Source organism: Alosa alosa, chromosome 1 (assembly GCF_017589495.1).
Source record: "Alosa alosa isolate M-15738 ecotype Scorff River chromosome 1, AALO_Geno_1.1, whole genome shotgun sequence".
NCBI lineage: Eukaryota > Metazoa > Chordata > Actinopteri > Clupeiformes > Clupeidae > Alosa > Alosa alosa.
The window spans coordinates 26,009,641-26,024,097 of record NC_063189.1 but is presented as its reverse complement, the minus strand read 5'-3'; the positions used below and the strand labels follow the sequence as shown (position 1 = coordinate 26,024,097).

Sequence of the window (14,457 nt, the reverse complement as noted above, 5' to 3'; positions counted from 1 at the left end):
TAACATGATCGTGACCAGTGGCCTCAGCATTGCAGTGCCCATTCATCATGACATGATACAGACTTAAGTTTTATGATTGTTAAATAGCTACTGACAATGCATCCTCTCTTGGCATAAAACAGAAAGTAGAATAAAAAATACTTAGAATTAAAATACAGCAGATTAATGGAATATAGTTGATGCGTCAAAAGGCAAAAGGATATGAGAAGCCCAGACTTTGGCCACGTTTATCTGTACAGGCCAGTGATGATGAAAGAACAAAAAACATCACGAATGAATGATGATATAAAAAGCTAACTGTCTGGTTCTATGAAAGATGCATTATGCCCCAATGCCCAAACCAGTCATGCGAAGCGCGGTTGAGCTTTGATAACCGGAAAGTGACGAGGGGTAGCAAGTGAGTCTAGTCATCCCACTTACGGGACAAACTCGCCATGAGACGGGCGGTAATGTCCACCAGAACAAGAGCTGGTTCATTAGAATTGATAAAGCGTAGCATTGTGGCACTATGAGCTTCGACGTACTGGCCGTCGTGGTTATTGTAAAAAACACTCAATTTCTCTTGAACAAATGTGACTCACTGGCCCATTCCGCACCTCAGACATACCCCAAGTGCTGTTCGTCAAGCATTAGTCACAGCAATTACAAAGGCACAGCCAGGAAAGAAGGGATGTTTTGTTTTTCTGTCCTGTTGGAAAATCACCATATATGGTCTCCCGTCACTTTATTGTTTCACTCTGAAAAGCGATTACTGATCAAGGTCCAATTGCGCTAAAGTAGCCTAGCTGGTACCCAAGGCCATGGCCTATCTAAAGGCTATTACACTCTTTCTCGGCCTGCTCACCAAATAGTGCCCCGAATAGCCATATGTAGCCTGCCTTACTCTGAACGAAGCTTCATATATTGTTCACATTCCTCTCTAGAAACCTATAGGCCTACAGCCTACTTTGAATAGGCCTATGAGGGGGGTATCACATGAACTTGAAAAAAAAGGGGGGAAAACACATTTTATAGTAGGACACGTATTGGCTATGTAAATGTTCACTGTGTGCATATTTATACAGCAGAATAGTTCGAAAACGTTTGTGAAGACTATATCTTCTGTAGACTTTTGTGTGGGCGCAGAATTTGTTTTAAATGTTGCAGGGCTTGCTGTGTACACCTACATCGTTTTGTAATAGCTGACAGGCACACAGGCACACAGGTGATCTAATCCTTCAGAATCACTAAAGGCCTACATGAGTCAACCAAGAAGAACGCGAGAGCAAATGTCGGAGTGTGCAGCGTGCGCCGCATTGGTAAAATGGAATGAGACAACGAAAAGACGGAAAGGAACGAAAGAGTCTAAAATGACTTGGCGACTGTGTGGGAAGACAGGGGAGGAGCTTACAAAGTATAAACTTGAATGTGTTCTAGCAGTTCACCGTGGTAAACTATGACAAAACTGGACATAGGGACATTACACAAGTTTACACCACAAGTTTACCTAGACGTAGACAAGTAGGTTTTCCCAACTCTGTCTGAAATTGAGACCGCTTGTTAACATCCACAAAGCCGCCTGCTTGGATACGATAGCCAAACCAACTAAGGACAGGCTCCCACATCAAGAGTTCTGGATCTGGTATCGTCGGGACTGCATGCGTGCGTGAAATATTTACGCTAAGAATAAGAAGATATCGTTTTGTTTTACGGAGAGAGAAGAACATTCCTTGAAATATGATCACGTTATTGTTTCTCATAATGACCGGTCCTGGTGTGCTGTCTTCCTCGACCCGTAAGTACTGGAGTTACACATGATACGCGAATGTTATAACCAGCTAATCACTGCATGGCAATACCCTAATTTTTGACGCATCAAGTGATGTTTAACCAATAGGCCTACCGTCTACCGTGACAGAACCAGGTGAGACCAGCCTTCCATGAGACAAATAGCCTAATGAAAAGCCTGGGTGAGAAATTGTGGATTGATAAATTGACAGTTTCATAAGTGGAAACAAGTAAACATAAAGAAATTCTTTGCCAAGAGAATAGAAGTATTTATCAGGTCAACTTTAGAGTTATTTAACATTATGCATTTTTTTCATGTAATATATCATTATTGAGAAATCTCACAGGCGCTAGAATTTTAGCAGGTCAGGCCATAATTCATTTAACACATGGAGTGTGGTACTTTATGAGCCGCAACAAAACAGTTACTTCATTTCCCCCGCGTTTTAGAGTGTTTTCCCATTCCTCAGTTTTTACCTTGTCTGACTAATCAGAGTTAATGTAACGCATCGACCACATAGAGGCCTATAATCACACGAGTTCAAAGGATGGTCACTTAGGTCTTACGCATGGTCCTTTTCACCTATGCTTTACCTTGCTTTGACATTAAGATTTAGTCATTCAATTGAGTACACACACTGTCTGCACTGCCTTTTTTTCTGAAGAAAAATCTGCTGCAAACCCATGAAACTAAAAAGGCTTCAATAGTTTTGCATTAGTCAAAATTGAACTGTTTAAAGTTTTTAATTACTCCAAGTATAACAAAACAGCCATACCATTTTAAAAACAAAATATAATAAAAAACAGGATGAATTAAATAATACCATAAAATAATTGAAAATAATTAACACTTAAGACTTAATTAAAAGCCTGCATGAATTAATGACCAAATGTGTAAGCAGTGAATAACAACATTTCCCTACTTTCCCTGTGAAATCACAGAAGACAAGCTTCGTTCAATGTATTTTAAAAGCATACTCATGCAGCTGGATCAGAGCCCCTGTTGGACCCTGAGTAGAACATAAACACAGAGCACAGGAGAGAGTAACACCAAGACATTAACAGGCTTTCATCTAACCTTGCCGAATGACACCACTGAGAAGAAGCGCCACAAAACAGGCTCCCATTTTTCATCATCACAATGGGAGCGGTCTAATCCTTGGGCTTAACCACGGGGCGCTGTATATTTGCCTTGGTTTAGAGTGTTGCCTCCGTGATCACAGGACTTTGGGCTTACCTCACGAGACCTTCTAAAAACAAATGATATTTTACAGCCCATTTCCTATGCAGACACCTAAAATAAATAGAGGTAATTGCCACTATCATTAAAATGTTTAAAGGAAAAGGCTTGTTTTGTGTCAGGTCCAAATTTTCCTTCCCCCTCTGTGCCTTTGGTGTGACACTGTCATGCTTAAAGGTGATCTAACTGAAATTCAGTGGCCAAGCATAACCTCGTTGTAATAAAAAAGTGTAGTGTGTGTACGAAACATGCAGCTTAAGTAACAATCCCTCTACACGGATCTCTGCAGTCTATAACTTATTTTAATTTTCTACCCTCTAAGTGAAAAGGCCTGAACCTCAGTCTGATTGAATTTCCGAAATAAATGGATAAATATATCATCATTCTTAATAATATGTATGGAATAGTTTCTTAATGATTTAAACGGTGATTTTAATAGCATAAGTAAGATTCATGTGCCATGAGCCCTACTCAGCTTACGTCAATTCCTTTATGTACGACAGCTTTTTCTGTCATTTGAATCCTATTCAGCACAATTCAACTGTTTTTGTTGTGTTTTTTTTGTGTTGCTTGTTTGGTTATTTCTTTGTTTATTTAAATTTCATCCTTTTATTTCATCCTGCCCATTTCCTCTCTTTCTCTTTTTCCTAGAGCTGGCTGCTATACAGCCCCAGGACATGGCTGTGCGGATCGGCACCAGCCTGACGGCCACCTGCTCGGTCAGCCCAGAGCTCGGCCTGCATGCCAGCTCACTCTTCTGGACGTTGAACGGCAAGCGTTTGCCCAGCAGCACCTATGCGGTGCTCAGCCCCTCTGTGCTCAGCGTCACCCTGCCCCCGCTGCCGGGATCACGCCAGCGCTCCGGGGACAACCTAGTGTGCCACAACAACGGGGGCCATGTCCTCGCCGGCTCCTGCCTCTACGTTGGCAGTAAGTCTGCAAGGACGAGGGGAGAGAGGAGAGGAGGAGGAGAGCATCGGTGACAGAAAAACAGAGAGAGATTTCTTTAACAAAAGATTAAGATTTCTTTTTCAAAAGTTTAATTGACATGACAAGAACACTTGTGCTGTCAAAGTATGTACCAACATTAATATAAAACCATAGATTCATTAATACAAATAATTATTACATGTAATTATAGATAAATTACTATAACTATTAATAGTTATCACTATATTAATAAATGATAGAGGCTCACTAGATAATTTAGTTTAAACTAGTGTGTGTGTCTGTGTGTGTGTGTGTGTGTGTTTGGAGTAAGAGAGTAAGGCTGTGTCTGTTGAGTTCAGGGTAGCAGATGGGGAGTAGGGAGTTCCGAGCTCACAGCATTTAAATTTGACCTCCTTGTCTGTCGAGTTGTTGCAGTTGTTGCAGTATTTAATGCTTTTTTTCTGAACAATGAACTCATACTTATATAAGCCCTTAAGATAGCCGTGTGTTCTGGTGGCTTACTTCTGGCACCTGTGTGGTACATTCTACTCTACCCTCTCTACCTAACTCTCTCTCTCTCTCTCTCTCTCTCTCTCTCTCTCACACACACACACACACACACTCTCGCTCAACTTTCTCTCTCCCTCACAAACTTAACATTGTCACTTTCACACATAAACATACACACTCGCTGACGCATAAACATACATACTCGCTTCACACATAAACACACATTCACTGACGCGCAGACACACACCTACACACAAATACATACATTCTGTATGTGCACACACATTTAGACTCTCTTTCTCTAGTCTTTACATAGCCTTTCACACTCATTACTGACTGGTATTTTTTAACAGAAAAATGTCCTACTCTTTACAATGTAATGCTTGCATAGACAATAAACACATATTTGTGTTTACAAACATACAAACTTACACTCTTTCTCCTCTTCTTCTTTCTCTCTCTCACACACACACATACACACTCTCACACACACACACACACACACACACACAGAAAGAGTCATGCAAAAACATAAGAACAGACCACTGTGTGTGACTGAAAGGAGAGCTCTTTGCACCCCCAAAAAAAAAAAAAAAACTTTCATATGAAGAAGATGAGCCTGTCTAAAATGCTGCGTTCATCCGAGCTAAGCCTCAGCTTCCTCTGAAGTCAGGCCTGAGCGTCACAGTCGGCCATAATCGCACGCCGACACTTACTCTCCCTCGCTGTCTTTTGTTCGTTGGGAGTTGAATGGAATCTTGGCAGGAGTCCTAAAGTTAAACGAGGAGGACAGCTGAAAACGCTCATCCGTTGTTGAAGATGTGAAAGCCCCCGTCGCCGCTGTTTATCCTGCTCAATGGGACAGCCAAGGGGTTTCACTGGCACCTTCACCATCACGTTCACATCCGCTGCTCCAGCTCTGCTTACGCGCAGGTTTCTCATGATGTGTTTTACTGCCGCTTGCTGACTTTTAAGACCAGTCAATTGAATTATCTGTTTTATTTTGTGTGTGTGTGTTTTCCTTTCCTGCCTATCTTCTGACTCCTCTGTCTCCTGTCTGTGTCCAGTGCCACCGGAGAAGCCAGTGAACCTCACCTGTTGGTCCAGGAACACCAAGGACCTGACTTGCCGATGGGCCCCGGGGGGACAGGGCGAGACCTTCATCAGGACCAAATACACCCTCAAGTATAAGCTGAGGTGAGCCACTGTTACAATCGTGGTAAATCTGGGGTGGGTTTAGAGAAACCTTTGGTGTTTATACTCAGTCCTGGCTCTGTAAATGGGAAATAAGCAATTTCTATCCCAGCCAATCCACACTTTGCTTAAGGAGTACGGAAAGGAATGGTGAAATCTGATTGGCTGTCAAGCTTAAACATCAACAGCCAAAATCCCTGACTCGTCCTTCAGCAGCTTCACAGCATATTATCGAGGCTTTGATGAAGAATTCTCTTGATGTGTTGCCAGATGACCAAAGCTCTGACTTAGCGAAGTAATTTAGGCATATAAAATGTCTTAAGCTTGTGTAAAGCCAGTGAGTAACCTGAGTCTTCATGCTGGGCAAAATCTGTTGGCCGCTGGTTGAGGATTTAGACAATCACATTTTTAATTCTAAAAGCCTTAGCACATGTTAGGATTTGTTCATGCTCTCTTCATGCTCAGGCTGTGAAATTGTAAATAAAAACAGAACATTCAATTGAACTGAATTTTGCTTTATGCTTGTAAAAATGTCTTTGCTTCCATTACGCTTGGAAAAATTAATAGAAAAAAGTGTTCGCTGGAAGGCTCTTGGTTCCAGAAACATGCACTCTCTTTCTCCCTCCCCCCTTGTTTCTCTCTTTTCTTTTCCACACTTCCCTTTATCTTTTCTCTCTCCTTCTCTTCTCTTTCTTCCCTCTCTCTGAGTCTCACGTATCTCTTTGTGTTGGTGGACCTCAGGTGGTATGGGCGGGAGAAGGAGTGTGAAGACTATAACACAGGCCAGCCGTACACATGCTACATTCCCCGCGACCTGGCCCTGTTCACGCCCTACGAAATCTGGGTGGAGGCGTCCAATCAGCTCGGCTCGGCTGCCTCTGACATCATCTACCTGGACATCCTAGACGTGGGTGAGTGATTGACCTTCAACCTTTTGACCTATCCCAGTGGCCACGACTTTATTGGATGGGTGTCGTAGGCCACATCGTGAGCAGGGAACTCGAGAGCATCCAGGTCTCTCTTTGCCAACCGAGCCGGGTGGAGCTGTGACGAATAGCTCTGGACTCGCCCTTTCCTTTTGACAAGCTCATACCCCTTTTAAGTTTTAGTCATTGCACCCACACAGACACCTTCACTATCTCTCTCTCACACACACACAAACACGCACGCACCCACGCACACACACGCACGCGTGCACACACACACACACACACACACACACACACTGCACACATGCACACACAGGCACAGACACACACATTTTATGCCCTTACATGCACCTTATTGGCTTACGTCTATTGCTCTCCTGTGGAATTTTACAGGCTCTGAAGTAATCCTAATTCCATGAATTCCCCCTCTGGCTGCAACAGTTAAGGGGTTTTGACCAGAGAGCCAGCCCAGAAAAGCCCTTTAGATTCCCCTATTATCTCCCAGAATGCTTCTGTCCAAGCCAGAACTCCAGCAAGATGCCACACACTCATGGGAAACCCACATGGAAAAAAGATTCATAAAACTTCATAAAAATGGAATTACAGGCTCTAACAGAATAACATCATAAGGAGTAATGAGAAAACACAACTTCACAAAACAACCCCCACACACACACACACACACACACACACACACACACACATACACACACACACTCTTGCCCTGTTCCAGTAATTACCTACTTTTGTCTCTGAGGACCCACCCCTGTGTAAGAGGCCAAAAGAAGTGAGGTGAAAGGTGTGGGCTGTGATGAGAGGGTGCTGCTGGAACTGTGACGCACAGATGCGCACACTAACGCGACACACACACACACACACACACACACACACACACACACACACACACCACACCCAAATGCTTCCTGTCTCCCTGCACACACACAACAGGACAGATTATTGCTCCCTCAGGCATGGTAAAGGCTATTACAGATTATAGGCGTGATTTGCTCAGGTGTCTTGTTCTACAGGTGCGTGCCAAAGCAGTGCATTTGTTCGACTAGATTTATCAGTGATGAAATGCCTTTAACCCTGGTCCTGTGCTCTGGGATCTCTGGCTTTTGGGGGAACTGTAACCTTGTGTGTTGTCAAGGCCTTTTGGCTCCTGATTTGAGTAATTGCGGGCTGGATTACTTCCAAATGAGTTTGGACGGAAGCACCAGAGTTCAGGGTTAAAGCATGTTCCATTCTCCAGCTACACAGAAGTGCAGACATCCCTTGGTAAACCAGGATCAGATGTTAAAGTGTTATTATAGCCCAAAATTTCGTCAAAAGAGAAATAAATCAATTTGTTGTTGATGTTTGTTCATATGTGACCACATAATTGATTAAATGAACATGATCAAAGGCAGAGGTCCTCCAACAACACAACTGTTGATTGAAATCCTGTCTCTGACTGCACCTCCCCCTCTGGTTTCAGTCACCACCGACCCCCCTGCAAACGTCCATGTGAGCCGCGTAGGGGACCTGGAGGACCAGCTGAGCGTCCGCTGGGGCACTCCACCTGCCCTCAAGGACTTCCTCTTCCAGGCCAAGTACCAGATCCGTTACCGGCTGGAGGACAGCGTCGAGTGGAAGGTATATATACCTGTTCTCTGTATCATGATATTCGCCGCAGCTGTATTTAAAAACAAGGGCTGTGCCGCATCATTTTTAATGGGTTGTAGTTGTCAAGGCATGTTTTATTACGTGCTTCTTGCCTCTTTTCTCTCATTCAAATGCTTTAATCTTCATTTCAGTTCCTGAAGCTTCTTCAGAGCTGTTTCTTTTCATTTGCTTTTCATTCCACAGCATGGACAATGTTGATCTGATTTGTCATATGACTTTGAGGCAAAGTTATGAATGCTAGTAGTATATGATGGCATTAGCAAATTCAGTTCTTAATTTGCCTCTCATGTGAAGGCATCTTGCTCCACCATTCCTGAGCCTCTCATATTGACTCAATCATTAGGCAGGTTTCCTCTTGGACAGGGTAGAGAGAGGCTTTGGTAACATGAAGTGGAACGTTTTCAAACTGCCCTGTGTTGTCACAGGGCTGTCAAAAGTATTGTTTTGCCATTTACAAAACAATCCAGAATGCAGCCTGGAAGAAGACTGTGAGTTGGAAGAATTTCACAAACATAATTTACTCAGTTACATAATTGTGCTTCGTAAATGCTTGCAATTTCTTTAACTGTAAACAAAGAAACACTTGGCTTTTTGGTGGCTCTCATGCCCAACTCAACATAATGTGTGGAAATCAAATTGATTCAAGCAGTAATCTTGTTATCTCCCATATATATATTAGCCTCATAACATTGCCAACAAGATGTCTCTTTTAAAATGTTACGCTTAATGTGTTGTTTGCACATTCATTCACATTAACTGAAATGTGAGCTCTCGGTGTGTTTATCCCAAGAGGACAGCTCTGATAAGATACAGAACTGAGAATGATTGTGTTGCAGTGGGTATTATTGCGTCCTCTTTTGCTGCACTCAGTCCCAGATTTCTACCACTGTTGTCCTGTCCCCTGAAAAGACCATCTTTCATAACACCATTATCTATGGTATTCCATTTTCTACTTTATGGTAGTTAGACCTGTGTTTCTGTGAAGTGCCGTTACACAGTGTTCATTGTTAGGCAGCACGCTGTAGAAGTGGCCCTGGCCCGGATGCAGCCCGGTTCCAATTCATGCGCTCTGGGCTGTGGTATTTCAAGGGGGAATTAGCGGAGGCATAAACAGCCAAGCAGCCTGCGTCTGCACATTGTTGGTGCTTTCTTCGCCGGGGCCAATTACTCAATCTGTAATAAGTAATAGATAACAGATTTACTCTAAGGGCAGTGTGGCTTACTGTGTAGAAGTTAACAAGAAAAGTGTGTGTGTGTGTGTGTGTGTGTCTGGTCTCTAGGACGAGTATGGGTGTATGCACAGATGTAGTGTGTGATTGTGCTGTGTGTGTGTGTGTGTGTGTGTGTGAACATTCTATAATGGCTTGCCACTAGAGATGGGGTTTTGTGAAGGTGTCATTCATATCCCCACCCTGCAGCAGTGAGAAGTGTGAAATTTTTTCTCCACTCATTAAAAGAAATCCCTCCTCCAGTCAAGGAGCATGTGCAGGCTCGCTCTGGAATCACACGGTGATTCCCTCTCTTTGTCTCGAGTGGCTCCAAGTGTTCTGTGGGTGCCACAACATGAAAGGCATTCGTTTGATTTTGATGTGGCCTGCTCTCCCTCTCTCATACACTCTCTCTCTCTCTCTCTCTCTGTCTGCATGTTTATGTGTTCTCCCTCTCGTTCCCTTCCAACAGGTGGTGGATGACGTGGGGAATCAGACCTCCTGCAGGCTGGCAGGCTTGAGGCCGGGCACTGTGTACTTTGTCCAGGTGCGCTGCAACCCTGTGGGCATCCTGGGCTCCAGGAAGGCTGGCATCTGGAGCGACTGGAGCCACCCAACGGCAGCCTCCACTCCACTCAGTGGTGAGTATTTCGCGTGAGAAAAAAATAACCAAACAAAGACACAAACAAAAATGTCTGTTGAGACAAGAGGGACCATGTGTTGTGTTTATACTTCCACAATACACACATCCAGACACTAAGTAAAGTTGATGTTGACATTCCTGTGTCTTCTTTGGTCATTCACATTACATTGCTCATGTGCTATTTGCCCTATAGCCAATAGCTTGTCATGTCAATACACCGTTCAAAACCACAATACGACTGGATCGTAATACAACATAGTTCTGTCGGTATAACTCATCCATTTCTTAAATAACACCATGGTATGACATGTAGAGATCTGACAAAAATGTATTCCTTCAAATCAAGAACACTCTAGTGTAGGATCTTGAAAGAAAAAAAACAAAGTCAAGTCTACGATATCTGACACATCAGGATTCATCAACATAGGGGGAGCACTGGTGCCATGTATCAGCTGTGGAAAAGAGACTGGATAAAGTGATGACATAATGGGAAGTAAAGCTTGTCCGGTCAAGCATCCGGGAGATTGGTCTCCTCATTTAAGCTAGGTTCTAAGAACTATTTCCCTCCAATAAAGTATATTTACCGTGTCACTGTTGCCTCTGTGCTCACATGTTTGTTTGTTTTTTGTCAATGAAGATAAAGACTCTGTAGACAATAATTATGTCATTCTAAAGACCTTTAAAGCGTTTTGAACTAAAGTTAACAATGTCCTTCCACTCTCAAATTGATGTTTACTTTGTTATGACCACAAAGTCGATTGTTTAAAGTCTGTTTCAAAATTTTTATTTGTGAAGTGCAATGTAAGTAAGCAATTACCTCATGTGGAAATTATTTTACACAAAACAGGTCAAGTTTGTTTGTCCAAAACACATTTTATTACTTTACATATGTGACAGCTCACTTCATGAAATAACCAAACTGCCCTAGAGTTGGGTCCATGCTGTGTGATGAAAGAGGTCCTCAAATGAAACACACTCTGGATTCTACTGCGTCTACGCTAATCTCGCTGTGTCGACTCATAATAAAACACATATTGCCGAGACAATGCAATCAAGTCGCTTGTGGAGCGCTGACACATGAAACGAATTAGCCAAGTTATCCCCATCTCCATTTCGTGGTTCACCAAAAAGCTACAGGGGAACATTAGCTTGATATTTTTCCCCTCAAAAGTTCCCACACACTCAAGATTTGCAGATTAAGTCTGTTCTGCCTCTGCTTTTGTTTTGGCGTCGGCCATCTGGAAGCATGGGGTCGGATATTTATTGAAAGTGGCCAGGATTTATTTTTACCCAGCTTTTTGTTTGGCATGCAGTGTAAACTGTGGCCGCATATACAAGATAAGCCTAATGTCCAAGACAACAATCCATTGACAGATTATTTAAATGTTGTCGTTCTCATACCTCGTTCTCCTCAGAGAGGCTGATGGGTGGATCCTGTGACTCGAAGTCGGGCCAGCAGAACTCCACTCTAAGGCGGGACCTCAAGCAGTTCTTTGGCTGGGTGCGCAAACATGCCTACGGCTGCAGCAGCATGTCCATCAAACTCTACGACCAGTGGCGGGTCTGGCTGCAGAAATCCCACAAAACGCGCAACCAGGTAGGTAAGGAGCCTTCCACCTATTTATTTATCTATTTATTTTAGTCTTTTACCTTTGAGTCTGCACTTACTTTGGTCTGTTTTAAAACAGGACTTGGTCTGTTTACGCCTTTGTCTCTGTAGGCAACTGCATCCTCATAAGTCCAGCTGTCTCCACTGTCCCAGTCTTATTGACTCACTTGTTTGTGCAAATCTGTTGCTTCACACAGTTCAGCTAGATGAATTCCCTTGTTAGTGCACAATTTTTACGACAATCACAGGACCTTCCATCAGACACCACAACACAGGCTCTCTGGCATACACATGTAAATATAACTAACAGACCATCTAGTTCTCTCAAGCTCCCTGCCTCCCCCTGTGTGATGTGGTTTGGGTTTGTTTCGTTTAATGACGTGCCCCAAATAGTGACTAGAGGGACTAAACCAAGTCCAGTGAAGGAGCCTCTGGAATGGATCTGGTACAGATCTAGATCTAGGCCCAATCTGGCGCTGATTGGTGCCATATTAGATCGATTATTTATTGAAGACATTTTGGCTACATTCATGCATATAATGACTTTCTTCTTTTGTACATTACTGTCTCCCCTTTTCCAGGTTCTTCAAGACGATAAATCCTAGCACCTGCTCTTTCATATAGCACAGCCAAGTCTGAAGAGGGCCATTAATACTTGTATGAGAGACTTCACTTTCTCCAGACTGGACTATTGTTTGGTTCTTCCCTACAAACAAAAAAAGAGCCTGCTGCAGATGGAATTTTGAAAAGACTCTTCTGACTGTGGAATCTTGTGTGGTGTGGAGGAGGTGTGTTCCAGCGCAGAACCGGCCTCATGCCCTGTTTTACAAGCGTCTTTCAGTGCAGACCAAACACAAACTGTTTAAAAACTGTCTCTCCTATCGTGGTGACATTAGCAAGAGCAACTGCTCACATGTGGAGCGTGTGTGTCTTTTGCCCGGGGGCACAAGGTCAGCAACAGAGGAAATTTGCACATTGACATCTTGGAATGATGTACAAGCAATTTGCATTAGCCTGATGACTCAGCCTCTATATTTGCTTCAGGGTCATTCTGAAACCACTCCAGCAGTTATCTGCCACCCCAGAGCATATCTCCCGAAAGAAATCTTCTGAAAGAATGTACGAAAGTCATAACACAACATCAGCAACCACCTAATTTTTGTTGTTGTTGAGAGCAACCAAACAATTATTTTGTTCTGTGCTCAGACCAGAAAATTGTTGCAGTATTAATGTGTTGTCAGGGGGACAGGGGAATTTACTGTAATCATACTAAGAAGGTATACCTCATGCAATACCTCTGTTTTTAAAAACCTACATGTGTTGGTTTGGGCCATTGTGGCCCACAACCAGAAGTCAACTCTTAAACTACATCAGATTTTGGTATATTGGAACGTTGCCACTATTTATGGATATGATTTGTGGATATGTACACTAGTGCCTTGAGTTCATTACTTTGTATAGCTTTTGTCACCAATGGCCAAGACCACCCAGTCAAACATCGGAAAGAAATGAGATAAAGAAAACTGCAGTGTCTTAACTCCGTGGCAAATTGGTACCCCAAAGGTAAACACCCTCAAACCATGGATTAAGAGGGATGGAACACTGCCATGGAATCTTTTCTTTGGAGTTTTGACTCGGGAAGGGGCACCCTTCGGTTTCCATAATCTTCTACACCCCACTTTACTTTGGCATCATAACTTCACTGACGCTGGATTTAGAGGTGTTAAGGAGGTTTGTAGCAAACAGTTTGTGAATAGTTGTGTTTATATTTGAATACAATTCACTGCTTTTATTTTTATACTTAATTGTATCAGCATATTTAAAATTGTGCAAAGCTATGTTTTTTTGTTGTCTCTAAATTATGTATAGTTAGTTATTATATTGATGACTGAAATTAAAAAAAAAAAACATAATATTGTTATACAAATCACTCTTTGAGATAAACCAAAGTTGAAAATGAGTGTGTAATCATCATTGATTCCAGTTGTAACATGCATGCACAATTCTCCTGAAATGCATATCTCCTCCTTCAAAAACAACAACAAAAGCCCAGCTGCCCTGAGGCAATAAGGAGACAAGGCCAGATTACGATCCTCCACAGGCGAGATAATTCATGTGTGCGAGAGCAGTCGCTTTGAAAGATTACTTATGTATCAGGGCCCTCTCCACGGTCAGTAACTCACGCCGCGGCCTGGGTGACACCGATGGGGAACAGGAAAAGACAGCTTTGCGTATCAAGGGAGTTTCCCACTTCACACTCACAGCGTGCGCCAGACGTGACATTACAGCAAGATATGACACGTTAAGGTTACATTCCGCACAGTCTGCATTGCTCTAATCATTAAGCGCTTGTGGTTCACCAAAGGAAGGCCCATGTATTACGTTATGTGCAATGTTATGTCTGCACTACTGCAGTCTGAGGTGATTTTCTTTGGTGAAAGTTGACCTACACTGCCGCTGTGCCTGTCTCTTGGGTCAGCCCCTTGCGCTGGCCCCTGTGCACTGCTGTCAAGGTCCTGAGTTAAACCGGTTAATATTTAATGCATGTTTGCTGGTCAGTTTCCATTTACACTGGCACGCTGGCTCTGCTCTTTCTTTGAGGTTGATGTGCTGGCGTACTAAAGATCTGTCGGACAGATAACTAACTGATAAGCATAGGCAAAAAATATGCAGGTCGGTTAGAAAATCACATCAGAACTATATATATATATATATATATATATATATATAAATCCACACTGTTTCTGCATGCCTAATAGAAA

General features: G+C 42.9%; 1 protein-coding gene across 2 annotated transcripts; it reads left to right on the top strand.

Moving 5' to 3' along the window:
* Positions 1-1,286: 1,286 nt before the first annotated feature.
* crlf1a (cytokine receptor-like factor 1a) lies at positions 1,287-13,590 on the top strand. Of its 2 annotated transcripts, none has more exons than XM_048239364.1 (8): positions 1,287-1,774; positions 3,659-3,937; positions 5,515-5,644; positions 6,383-6,552; positions 8,048-8,205; positions 9,916-10,084; positions 11,502-11,683; positions 12,277-13,590. In XM_048239364.1, the coding sequence occupies exons 1-8, from the start codon at positions 1,717-1,719 to the stop codon at positions 12,298-12,300; spliced, it is 1,170 nt and encodes a 389-aa protein (XP_048095321.1). In that variant the 5' UTR covers positions 1,287-1,716; the 3' UTR covers positions 12,301-13,590. The 2 variants fall into 2 exon arrangements, with proteins under 2 accessions (XP_048095321.1, XP_048095398.1); XM_048239441.1 differs by having other exon boundaries at positions 11,502-11,687.
* Positions 13,591-14,457: the final 867 nt, after the last annotated feature.

Coding starts and splice junctions, on each gene's coding strand:
- crlf1a (XM_048239364.1), top strand. CDS start 1,717: ATGATCACGTTATTGTTTCTCATAATGACCGGTCCTGGTGTGCTGTCT. Junction 3,938..5,514: donor CTCCTGCCTCTACGTTGGCA/GTAAGTCTGCAA, acceptor GTCTGTGTCCAG/TGCCACCGGAGAAGCCAGTG. Junction 11,684..12,276: donor CCCACAAAACGCGCAACCAG/GTAGGTAAGGAG, acceptor CCCCTTTTCCAG/GTTCTTCAAGACGATAAATC.